Genomic DNA, 13,615 nt, shown 5'->3' with positions numbered 1-13,615 from the left:
ATTTTTGGCAATGGGGGGTGGTAAGGTATACTTACTATACAGTGCATAACCTGGGTTGAGTGTAGCCCCTGCACATGGATGGCCACAGCAGGAAGAGACAGCATTGTGTTTATTAGGCTACATACACATTACAAGCAAGAAAGAAATGCAGTTTTTTTGCTCTTATTTACTCTCATTCATAAAGTTGTGTGGACACAGAAATCGGTTTTTCCCAATCAGATCGGATCTTCCATATGTGGTCCTAAAGCCAACACATTTAAGATCACTGACCATGCAACCACTGTGAAAATAGTCATATCAGGTTTTATGTTTTTTCCCCATACATCCTTAGTTTTTCCATGTCATACTTCACTGTGCAGGAGCAGATCATTTACAATACAATGTTGAAATGGTCCGTTGAAACAACAGAGCTCTGTAGTAGCTGTACTGCTGCTGCAGTAGTTCTGTCCCAGTCGCCATTTTGCCTACATGACATGACAGCATTGCTGTGAGGCACCAAAAGAGATATCCTAAAGTCTTGGTGAAACAGTTCTTCCTCTGAACTCTCCACATCACGGCTCCACCACTCTTGATTCCTCTTCTGGCTGCACCCACACCTCTGTCTTGACAGAACTACCCGCAATAGCTTCCAATAGAGAAAAATAAAACGCTCATTGCTGTGAAGGGCCATTTCTCCATAACTACCTTCCTACTATGGCAGTCATTTGGGAGATGAAGATTGAACTGTTATTCATTTTTTTTGCTACTTGCCTCTTTTTGTTGTTGATTTGACATGTGTGTGTAACGTTACTGGTTGCAGGGCAGAGATCCGCTTACACTTATGTCGTATATTGGTCACTTCGAACATGAATGTGAACAGTCAAGGCAGAAAGATTTGATCTGGGGAAATAATTGAAACTGAGCAGAAAAAAACAGTGGCACCAATAATTATATTTTATGTAGCTTCCCTTAAATTTTTCTCAATTTTATTGGTAGCTCATGTCTCTTTCAGGGAAGCTTTATACTTCAAACCCTGGTTTTGGATTGTATAGTACACTGATGATGAAAATGCTAATGCTACGTACAACAAAATGCTCAGACCTAAGTTTAGTCTTTACCACAAAACAGGAAAAGAATAGCCATTCATGTTTCACTACCACCCCTATATAATAAATAAAATACTGTGTGACTTTATTGTTCACTGTAGTAGACACTCTTCAACCATAACACCTGACTCATCTGTCGGAAAATGTTACAAATGTTAAAACATTGAATACCAGTTGTAAATTTAAAAAGACAGTGAAGACATAACACTAGTCTGTGCAACCAAAGAAGCATCACTGATACGCAGAGAGCAGGGTTAAATCTATAAAATAATAGTGGTAATAAAAAATGTCAAAAAAATAACATTTTCAGACTAAAATTCCAATTACATGAGAATAAATGACTTTTTTGTAAGTCTGAATCATCTTGGGTGTCAGATGTAGTTTGTGGAGTTGCTATTTCCTCTCACTTCATTATACAGTCTGACATCGTGTTCATGTTTGCTGTTCTCTGGGAGGGGTTGTTACTTTGCCCTCAACAGTCAGTTGCAAGTGACATATCCTGCTCACCATCATCATATTCAGGAGACATGAAAGCTGCGGTACAACAATCACACAGTTACAAATAATTTCATCCATGTTTGACTCCATTTTTGTGGTTTTCTATCTGTATTTTTCTGCCTCTGGCACAAGAAGGTAACTCCTCCGTCCTTAATCTCGTCTGCAAAACTCTTGTTGGCTCATCTGTTTTTCCATCCAGAAAAAAAACTGCCATCAATGAGCTAAACACCTGAACTTTCAGAATTACTGGGGAAAAAAGTAGTCAACAAAAGGTATTTGTAAAGCCAAACAAATAGAATCCAGGATCTATAGGCAACCTTAGCTATAGTTCACTTGTGCCAATTGAAACAAGCCCCCACCCTCCCAATGGTCCCTTAACATGCAAAGAGATCAAGCGTATATGAAAGTTGTGGCTTGACATACATTTACAAGAGTGAAACTCCTACGTCTCGTTGCAAAAATAATGCAGCAAGAGAGGACGGTGGGCAGCAGCTCTGTTCTCTCTCGGCCTGGAAGCTTTCTGTGCAGCCTCTCTGGTCACACATGTCTGCTGATGGCTTTTTTCCTGCTGAATGTGTGTGCAAGGTTGCCAACTTCCACTAGTACAAATGTAGAACAGTCACAAATGCATAATACCGTGTTGTTTTGTTCTGAAGATTTGGGATTAGAATCTCACTATATAATGACGGGTGTGTGGGTGTGTGTGTCTGTGTGTCTGTTCCACGTGTTTTTCATCACTGACTTGGTCAATCCATGTGAAATTTGGCACAGTGGTAGAGGGTCATGGGAGGATGTGAATGAAGCAATATTACATCAATTGGCCAAAGGGGGGCGCTATAGCAACCGATTGAAATTGCAAACTTTGAATGGGCATATCTCATGCCCTGTATGTCGTAGAGACATGAAACTTTGCACAGAGATGGCTCTCCTCATGAAGAACAAATTTGCCTCAGAACCCATAACTTCTGGTTATATAGATTTTCCGCCATTTTGAATTTTTTGAAAAACACTTAAAATCGATCTCTTCCTAGGAAGTTTGATCGATCTGCATGAAACTCGGTGAACATAATCTAGGGACCATTATCTAAAGTTCCCTCTTGGCAAAAGTTGGAAAACTTACTAAAACTGAGCTTCTATAAGGCAATGAATATTGCGGAGGGCGTGGCTCGTCACATAAAGGTGTATAACATCTCAAGGGTTTCACCGATCACCACACAACTTTGTCGGCATATGACCACACATAATCTGAGGGGACCCTTCCATTATTGACCCCATCAAACAAAATGGGGGCGCTAGGGAGCTAATTTCTTATCTAGGCCAAACCGCCATATCGATTTTTCTTAACTTGGTAGATTTGTAGAACAGGACACCTCAAGGTGACTGGAGAAATTTAACTCTAATTGGCAACTGGGTAACGCTATAGCAACAGAAAAATGCTTAAAAATGACTAAAATGCGACCGATCGCGGTGGCTCCCTCTGTGGCTGAATGTTGTGGGGGGGGGGGGGGGTCTAATTTTTGGTATGACTAAGTCATGGTATGGTATGCTGCTGCAACAAGGGCTAGCCACACCTTTCCCATGTGAACTACCAGTGCGCCCCACTTTTAAGTCAATACTGTCACAGCTCAGGTTTCTTAGGTTGTTTTTATTCAGTTATGTTGTTTCCTGTTTTACTTTGAAACTCACATCTCTTCTCATTTCAGATCACTTCACTTCCTGCCCCTGTGTGTTTTCCCTCCCTTTTGATGGCTTCACCTGTGTCTGATTGTCTGTCCCGCCCTGATTAGTCTCACCTGTGCCTTGTTATCATTCCCCTCACCACAGTATTTAGTGTGTGCCTTGTTTTCTCTCTGTGCCAGTTCGTCTTAGCTCCTTGTGTGTCGACGTTCCAGCTTTTTGATTCCCTGTGCCTTTTGTTGGGTTTTTGGACTTAGCCTGTTCTTACCAGAACTGCCTCTTGAGTCGTGCGTTTGAGTCCATTCTCTCCTGGTTCACCAGTTTTAACAGTACGAACTGGCCAAACCATGGACTCAGCCGACTCTAATCCTGTGCATGCTGCCATTCGTGCTCAAGGAGAGCAGATCCACCATCATGAGGAGCAGCTCACTGCCGTGGGTATAGGAGTAAGAGAGCTTAACAAGTGCCATGAGAATTTCCAGGCCTCCATCAGCAATCAAGTGAGCCACCTGAGCAACCAGCTTCAACACCTGATGAGCCGCATTGAGTCTCTCATCCCTTCTCCTCCTGCTCCTACGCCTGCCTCAGCTCCTGTATCTGCTCCTCAGCCGCCTCCTCCACTAGCTCTGGCTCCTGCACCTGTTTTTTCCCCTCACCTAGCCAAGCCTGAGCGTTTCTCCGGAGATTCTAGTAACTGCCGATCCTTCCTGGTCCAGTGTGGGCTTCATTTTGAGCTGCAGGCATCCTCGTTTCCCTCTGACCGTTCAAAGGTGGCATTTATCATCACTCACCTTTCAGGCAGAGCTGAAGCCTGAGCCACAGCAGAGTGGGCTAGAGATTCCCCTATTTGCAACTCCCTGAGCCTGTTCACAGAAACACTGAGCAAGATTTTTGACCACACCACCCCTGGTCGAGAGGCTGCACGAGCACTGGTGGGTCTTCGCCAAGGCAAGCGACGAGTCATGGACTACGCCGTGGAGTTTCGTACCCTGGCAGCAGACAGCGGCTGGAATGCTGCCTCCCTGCTTGACACCTTCCTCCATGGGTTGGCTGACCCGATAAAGGACCAGTTGGCCCCCCTTGAGTTGCCAGGTGATTTGGAGTCCGTAATAGCACTTGCTATCCGTGTTGACACTCGCCTGACAGAAAGACAAAAGGAGAGGTCCAGAAATGCAGTTTCTCTTCCCTTCCAGATGGGGCAGCAGTCTCGCAATCATTCTTCCTGGCGATCTCCTCCTTGGGCTACTCCAGCCAACTCTTCAGCCCCCCCTGCTGCACTGGAGGAGCCCATGCAGGTCGGAAGAACCAGACTCACTCCAGAGGAACGAGAGCTCCGTCTGCGGGAGGGTCGCTGCATCTACTGCTCTCAGCTGGGTCATTTCCTGTTTTCATGTCCATTAAAAGACAAGGCTCGCCAGTGAAAAAGAGGGCGCTGGTGAGCCGAACAACTTCCTCTAAATATTCCTCCCGACCTCTCACTCAGGCCCAGTTCATCACCCCTTCTCTGTCGCTCCCTCATCCTGTGCTGGTGGATTCTGGGACGGATGAGAGTTTTATGGACTGGAGATTAGCCAAGACTCTCGGACTCAAGAAAGTTCCCCTCCCCAAGCCCTTGGAAGCCAGTGCTCTGGATGGCCGCCTGTTGTACAGAGTCACTCATCGCACGCAACCGGTTCGGCCCATCATTGCTGGTAATCATTCTGAGTTCCTTGTTTCCACGTCTTTGACTCTCCTCTACATCCTCTCATCCTGGTTCTACCCTGGCTTATTGAACACAATCCACATATGAACTGGTCCACTGGTGAGGTATTGGGCTGGGATGAGGGATGCTTACTAACCTGCTGCTCATCTGTCTCTCCTCCTGAGTTTTCGGATTCTCCAGTTCCACCATCACCTGAGGGTTCTGGGTCTCCAGAGGTTCCTGAGTTGTCTCCTACTCCTACATCTGATTCAGAGTTTTCAGACCTGTCCTGCGTCCCCTCCTGTTACCTCGACCTCAAGGAAGTCTTCAACAAGGCCCGCGCCACCTCCCTGCCTCCACACCGGCCCTATGACTGCTGCATTGACCTTCTCCCTGGTACATCATCTCCTAAAGGCCGGTTGTACTCTCTCTCTGCCCCTGAGAGGGAGGCCATGCAGAAGTACATCGACTCCTCCCTTGCTGCTGGGATCATCCGACCATCTTCTTCTCCAGCAGGGGCAGGTTTTTTCTTTGTGGCGAAAAAAGACAAGACTCTTCATCCCTGTATTGACTACAGAGGTTTGAATGACATCACCATTAAGAACAGGTACCCACTCCCTCTCATTTCCTCTGCCTTTGAACTGTTGAAAGATGCTAAGATCTTCACCAAATTGGATCTTAGAAATGCTTATCACCTGGTGAGGATAAGGGAGGGGGACGAGTGGAAAACGGTATTCAACACTCCCAGTGGTCATTACGAGTACCTTGTTATGCCATTTGGTCTCACTAATGCTCCAGCTGTCTTCCAAGCCCTAGTGAATGATGTCCTTCGGGACATGCTCAACCAGTTTGTTTTTGTCTACTTGGATGACATTCTCATCTTCTCCCCGGATGAGCAGACCCACATCCAGCATGTTCGCCAGGTCCTGCTTCGTCTTCTCGATCAACAACTCTTCGTCAAAGCGGAGAAATGTGAGTTTCATGTTCCCACAGTCTCCTTCCTCGGTTTTGTTGTCTCTGCTAACAACATTCAGATGGACCCCATTAAGGTCAGTGCTGTGGCTGAGTGGCCCACACCAACTAGTCGTAAGCTAGTACAGCGCTTTCTGGGGTTTGCTAACTTTTACAGATGTTTCATCAGGAACTTTAGCACTGTGGCTGCTCCTCTGCATGATTTAACCTCCCCTCATGTCAAGTTTCAGTGGTCAGTGGAGCTGGAAACAGGATTACGCTGTCTTGTCTCCCAGAACCCAGCCTCTTGGAGCAAGCACCTTATCTGGGTTGAGTATGCTCACAACACGTTGCCTTGCTCTGCCTCTGGTCTCTCTCCTTTTCAGTGTGCATACGGGTACCAACCCCCATTGTTCCCTGAGGTAGAGACAGAGGTCAGTGTTCCTTCAGCCCAAGCCCTCATCCGCCGTTGTCGCCGAGTGTGGAATGGTGCTCGCCAGATGCTTCTGAGGAGTTCGGCACCTTGCAAGAGGATGGCAGATCGTGAACGGGCTCCTGCTCCTTCCTATCGGCCTGGACAAAGGGTGTGGTTGTCTACTCAGGACCTGCCGTTGCATGTGGAATCACGTAAGCTGGCTCCTAGGTTTGTGGGTCCCTTTCCTGTTTCCAAGGTGGTTAATCCTGTGGCAGTGCGTCTTCAGCTTCCCAGGTCCATGAGGATCCACCCTACGTTCCATGTGGCCCGCCTTAAACCTGCAAAGGAGAGCTCTTTGGTCCCTGCCTCCAGACCCCCACCACCCCCCCGGTTCGTTGACAGCGGGCCTGTGTACACCGTCAAGCGCCTCCTGGCAATTCGTCGCCGTGGCCGTGGGCACCAATATCTGGTTGACTGGGAGGGCTATGGGCCTGAAGAGAGATCGTGGGTTTCTGCCAGCAACATTATGGACCCTGAGCTCATACAGGACTTCTATCGTCGGCATCCTGGCCTGCCTGGGACGTCTGGTGCCGTCCCTGGGGGGGGGGGGGGGGTACTGTCACAGCTCAGGTTTCTTAGGTTGTTTTTATTCAGTTATGTTGTTTCCTGTTTTAATTTGAAACTCACATCTCTTCTCATTTCAGATCACTTCACTTCCTGCCCCTGTGTGTTTTCCCTCCCTTTTGATGGCTTCACCTGTGTCTGATTGTCTGTCCCGCCCTGATTAGTCTCACCTGTGCCTTGTTATCCTTCCCCTCACCACAGTATTTAGTGTGTGCCTTGTTTTCTCTCTGTGCCAGTTCGTCTTAGCTCCTTGTGTGTCGATGTTCTAGCTTTTTGATTCCCTGTGCCTTTTGTTGGGTTTTTGGACTTAGCCTGTTTTTTGACTCTGCCTTGTCCCTTTTTGGATACTTTTGCCTCTACTGATCTCCCTGTGTGTACTTCAACCTATTTTGTCCAGTAAAGACTTTTTACTTACCAGAACTGCCTCTTATGTCATGCGTTTGAGTCCATTCTCTCCTGGTTCACCAGTTTTAACAAATACAACATATAAACACTTTAACTATCTGCCTTTCAACATTCTACCTCAACTACTAATGTACAGTTTTAGCCCACTAACTATCCCACTATTGGCAATGGTACTACTGTACGTTCAATAAAGTAGTCGTACTATCAAATTCACAAAAACTCTGAATACATTGTTCTTCTTAATGGGTTCAGTTGACTATTTAATCTGCAATTTCCTATGACCTGTATCCCAAACACACACCATGTGAAACTGTATGTGGGCAACTGTGCACTCAATGGGTATGGACTAGTAGTGTATTAACTTCTAATGCCACCTTTTGGTATTTCTTTTTATTGCTTTACTCATGTGCCACAATCATGAAGTATTTTTTATTCAAAATATCTTTATTTTGTCACAGTGGCACTTCTCACCTGCCATACATGCCAGCTCTTCAGCTCATTCAGGAATTTTCCCATCACCTTGTCACCACACCTACATGCCAGCCTTGTCATCTGTCCACACATTTCCTGCTCTTGCCGGTCCACCACAGCCACCTCACCAGGCTAACGCCACTCACCTGTAGATCATTACCCCCTGTCACTATAAAGACACCTGCCTCACAGACACTCCTTGCCTTTGTCATTTATGCAAGACTTTCCAGTGTTTCTTCTGGACTGCTTCCTTGGTATCGACCCTGCCCGTCCCTGACTCTCCTGCTTCCTATGCTCCCCGGTAAACCACTCTGCCTCAAAACTCTGCTTCTGCCCTCCTGGTTCCTGTTTGCCTGTTTCCTGCCGCTTTCTGAAAAGAACGTCAGGCAGCTTTCCAAAGTGAGTTTAACGGTTCAGTCACCTATGATCTTCTCTCACCTTTGAGTGTGTGCCACAGATTCCATGTTTCATTGCTGCTGTCAAGCTCTCCCCTGCCCACGGCCGGCTTCGCATCAGAGAGACTGCTTTTTAACAAATTTGTTACGAATTTGGGGGCTTTCCCAAGCAAATATTTATATGTGATAGCTTGCGATTAAATCAGCATATACAGTATAAATTTCTGTCACCCCTTAAAGTCTCTGTGCAAGTGCCACTCTCTTGATGAACAATCACCATAAGATGGCAATCCTGCAGGGGCCCCACATTAGCTCTTGAAACAGGCCCCAAGATGCTTAAATCCACCTCCCTGGTGGGATCCAATTTAACAATGTAGTAAAAGTGAAGGGGGAAAAAACCCCACAAAATCTGGTTTTAAAATTCCAATTGCAGTGGTAATAATTTAGTTTTTGTCATTTATTCAAATCATCTTGGTTATGCGTCTTAAAAGACCCTTGAATATTTTAACTAAAAAAAGAGAAGCGTACTGTCAAAGTGAAGTGGGCAGCCACTGTGGAGAAACTTGAGTTTGTTCGCCTCTTCACCTCGGTCAGCGGCTGCTCTTTAGCGATCACTTTAAGTCACTCATTTTCCTGTTATATCAATCATAATCCCCATGACCTGGGACAATTTAAAATAGGATTACACCCTAACACACCAAACACACACACACACCAAACACACATTATGTGAAGACACTGGTATGGTTGTGTAGGTTATGCACTTCATGACCGGTCAGATGACTAATGTGCCTGTATTCCTTAAACATGACAGAAGAAGTTGAGGCGGCTTAACATCAATCAACACACTGTTTCTGTGTGTGTGTGTGTGTGTGTGTGTGTGTGTGTGACTGCTGTCCATGTGCACAAGTTGCGTAAGCTTATTAGCAGCACCACTGGTCAGGGGAGGAGATTGAGGTTAGTCTAAGCCCTAATCCTCGTGGACCGTATGCTTATTACCCAGCAAGCACGACAAAATCCTGGCTCCGCCCCTCCGAGAAAGACACACACATACACACACACACACACACGCACACACACGTCGCTACAACACACATTTTCCCTGCCTCCTTGTTTACTGCTCAGGTCAATCTGAACTCTTCCTCTCTCCGTCTCTCTGTCTCAGCAGGAGGGCAGACAAGGGGGAGGAGGAGGAGGTGGAGGGGGAGGAAGAGGAGGAGGTGGTGCGCACTGCTGAGTAGTTTCCCAGTCGTCATGACGACCTCACACCCCACCATCTCCAGAGCTGTCTTCCTGTTGCCACGGTGACCTGATCCCGTTCCATCTCCGCTCCTCTTGATGATCCGGATTGGGCTGACAGAGGAGAGCAATCCCGGAACACCGTCCCATTTTCCTGAAGACAGCTTGCGGATGGGACAGTGGATCACACGCAGGGACACGGCTCGGATGACAGGAAGGCGCGGCGTGCTGGGAATGCTGTGGGAGTAACACCGAACCGTTGCCTGGAAACAGCAGCATGCCAATACAACAGATAACTGTGGTTCCGGCCAGAGAGACAGCCAGCAACGGCAAGAGCTCTACTCGCTCTAAAGACAAGACTGAGGTGAGTTTCTGACCTCAAAACTCTGTTCTCGAGCCTCTGATGTGCCAGAGAAAGCTCTGTAGCTTTATATTCTTATTAGTTTTTGCAGTTATGGCTTAAAACTAGTGTAAAGTTGGTCAAATTACAGAGATTTATGATTCAGGATTTGTGTTATCAGAAGGTAGAAGTCATTTGATTGGTCCTCTTGATGGCTGAGGTTGCATATGTACGCGTGTGTGTGTGTGTGTGTGTGTGTGTGTGTGTGTGTGTGTCTGCCTCTAGTTTCAGCTGACAGTCTCTTCAACTCACTCAGTCACTCACACATACAGTACATGCATGCACTCAGCCGCCTTTTATCACTGTTCTCCCACTTGGGGTTTGATGCTTTCCACTGCTATGGAACCTCACGTCACGTCCACGTCATGGAACATTATAGACACTCCGTCACACCCCACCCCACCTCACCTCATGTTACGTCACATGCAAAAGGCTATAAAGTGTTTTTCTCACACAGCAGGGAGCTTTCGTAGTAGACAGAGATTGGGACTTAAAGCAGGAAGAGAACTGAGGTCATTGTGGTCATACACTAAGTACAGAGTTGAGTTCTAATGGAAACTATATCATTTACAAACTCATGCAGGAGGTTGAAAGGTTGTTGCAGAGTTGGTTTGTGGGTTCTTGGTCTCTCAATTCCAGACACGAATGAGAATGTTTTGTTGTTTGTGCACTCATTAAGCTTCACTACAAACCTACTTGTTAAGATGAAAACAGGAACTTAGACAGTCCCTAACGTCTTTTTTGGAATAACTGTAGTATAAAATGGTTCCACTTCCTCAAATTTGGTAAAATATGAAGTGTAATTTTTTTTATTGCCCTACAATGATCACAAGATCTGCATCTAAAAGTACAGACTGTTGGATTACTAGCTTTTTGAAAGACATTGTCATTTGTTACATTACCTGTAACCTCTCTACTGTCAGCGCCACTCCAACCCTACAGAATTAAGAACATGGATGTCTTTTAGTTCTCAGAAGTATCCAAATGATTTAAAGCAGTAACTCTGAAGCTGAATAGTCTTTCAGTTGGGACAAGATGGATTTTTTTTTTTTTTTTACCTAACTTCAACCATATCGTGTGGAACAGACATAATGAGAACACAGGCTATACTAGTTTCTATACATTAATGTACACAGGTAAGAGGAACCAGCCCAAGGAGAGATTTATATTTAGTCAGGACACCTGTTCACATGTGTAAAGAAACCATTATTTTTAGTGCCAGCTGTTTATGGTCAAAGAGTGAACTAGAACATCAGACCTGAAGTCTGGACTGCAGGCTACATGCCCATTTTTCCCCATTTCCTTAATCTGACAGTTGAAAATGAAACAAAACAGAAAATATGTGGAGGGTAGGGGATTGTAGCACACAACAAATCAGAAAGAGGATGTGGTCATGTACATGGTTTGCATTTAGACCATTAGGCCATGAGGATGCCCACAAACTGAATGTTTAACAACAGGTTTTTTGTTATCCTACAGTCCACAACGATCCACTGATAATAACCTAAATAATCCTCACAAATATGTTTTTACTTTGTAGATTTGTTGGGTGAGGATAGGATATTTATAATAATCTTGTTTAAATCATGACACCAGGTCTGTGGGCACACCTTGCTCCTTGTGCAGTGTTAACCATCTGCATGGTAGACTGTAGTCAGCCCAGCATAAAAATGATAAGCAGAAACACTGAATGAGCTTATTGAATGATGCAGGTCTTGGGTTTGCTCTTATCCAACCCCTCATCCATATAAAAAGGAGCAGTCTGTAGGATTTAGTGGCATCTAGCGGTGAGGATTGCTGATTGCAACCAGCTGAAACTGATTCCTTCAGTGTTCATTGTTCAGGAAGTTTTTACCAGGAGCCGAGTTATCCGAAGGTCTCCTCCTCTCCAAAACAAACGGACCAGGTAATTAAAACCAGTAAAACACTGAATAAAGTTACACATTAAAACTGACAACTGACTGGTAAAAATGTTTCTCTGAAGCAGTTTGGCTCGTTGCAGATGGGCCACTAGCCCAGCACCTGCTAACGTGTGCTCACCTTTTTCCTCTGATAATTTAAGATCCAGATGTTGAGGAGGTGTTTACCGGGAGCAGAATTATCCGCAGAGGTCTCCTCCTCTCTAAAACAAATACACTCTGTGATTTAAACTGGTAAAAATACTGAATAAAGCAGTTTAATGTTAAAAATCAGTGGGGGTTTTTCAATGCTGGCTAATCGCAGAGAGGTTACCAACTACGGCAGCCGAAGTGCAAACACCCTGGACTACTGTAGAAACATAGTGGCGCAACATGGTGGACTCTGTGGACGAGGACCCACTCCCAATGTAGATATGAACGGCTCATTCTAAGGTAACAAAAACACAGCGATTCATATTTTCAGGCAGTTATACACTAAAAGAACATGAATAAAATTGGTTGTTCAAAATAACAAAGCCCCCTAAATCCTACACACTGGACCTTTACAATTTAACATAGTGAAAAGTAGAATGATTTTACTTTAATTTTAAGGATCATCTTCTTAGTTTTAAGTATGAACGCAGCAGATAAAGGAACATCACATCCAGAAACACAAGCGGAAAACATAAATAATCTTACTCTTCTGGAATCAACTGGTTTCCATTCCTATCCATAAGAGATCAAAATTACTTAGCGCTACTTTACTTCTGTAATCTGTCACAGTGGCCATCAAGTCTGCACTGATTTTTCTTAAAGTAACATGGTTACCCCTGATCTGGTCTGGTTGATTTTCATACTGCACAAGAAGGAATGGGAATCAATGGCTATTTGGACCTGGAGAAAAAATACATTTGAAAATAGATTGCTAACTTGCAAATGTTTATCTGGACTACACATCAAAGCTGAAAATATAAAAATATGAATATAGAAAATATAGCTGTATAAGTTATGATAAAAATACACACCTGTGTAAGTCCCGTCTTCCATTAATAGACACATAAGTCTACTGCAAATGTACATTTCAGTATTTTAAATGCTTTGGCCTTTCCTCTTAAAGACTTCTTATTGTGATAAATGATACAATCTTAGATACATACACCAATGTCTACCATTGTTAAAACCTTACTGGCTGTTTCATGTTATTTATTTTTGCTTCATGAGAAATTTGTCTGTTTGTGGGTGTTATGTGCTCTTCCTGTTAGTTTGAGGTGGGGAAGCTGTGTTGGTAAAAGGTGACGTCACATATTTCATCGGACCAATCAGGGCTGAACAATTAAGAGTCAGAGTGTGAGAACAGTTATTGGGTTGTTTGGTTATCTTGACACAGAGGAAACCACAATAGCACAGCCCTGATGAAGCAGATGAGCTACATTTTTTTTAAAAAAAGCTTAATCATTTATTACTATGGATATTATTCTTATTTAACTAACTAAATATTTAATGTTACAGAGAAATACTAAAGGTTTTCAATTTAAAGTGTTAAGGTTCTTTAAAACATGTTGTGACCAAATATAAACAGTGCAGCTACAGCTTCACAGTTGGTCGGTTGTCTAAATGTGGCTGTAGGTGTTTTTTGAGCCTGAGCCAGAGTACAGAACCAAAATATAGCCCTCAGTCCACGCTACATCACTTAATCCCCTCTGCAGAAACATGCACATGTCCACACATAGACTGACCAAAGTCTCTGCTGTGCATCAGAGTCAGAGTGTCGGCAGAGGAGCAGACGCTCAGGTAGGTGACAGTATGATGGCGTCTCTGATGCAGCACTTTTTTACCACCGAACTATGGGTTGAGGCTTGTACGAGGCACCAGCAGG

General features: G+C 44.7%; 1 protein-coding gene across 1 annotated transcript in view; it reads left to right on the top strand.

The window, feature by feature from the left end:
• Positions 1–13,615, top strand: part of marchf1 (membrane-associated ring finger (C3HC4) 1) — a 31,440-nt gene that overhangs the window by 1,911 nt on the left and 15,914 nt on the right. The window contains exon 2 of the mRNA XM_049571248.1: positions 9,371–9,805. Coding sequence (XP_049427205.1) covers positions 9,719–9,805 — 87 coding nt within the window. The 5' untranslated portion in view covers positions 9,371–9,718. The remainder of the gene's footprint in view (positions 1–9,370; positions 9,806–13,615) is intronic.

Source organism: Epinephelus fuscoguttatus, linkage group LG3 (genome assembly GCF_011397635.1).
Source record: "Epinephelus fuscoguttatus linkage group LG3, E.fuscoguttatus.final_Chr_v1".
Lineage (NCBI taxonomy): Eukaryota > Metazoa > Chordata > Actinopteri > Perciformes > Serranidae > Epinephelus > Epinephelus fuscoguttatus.
This window is presented reverse-complemented; position numbering and strand designations above follow the sequence as displayed.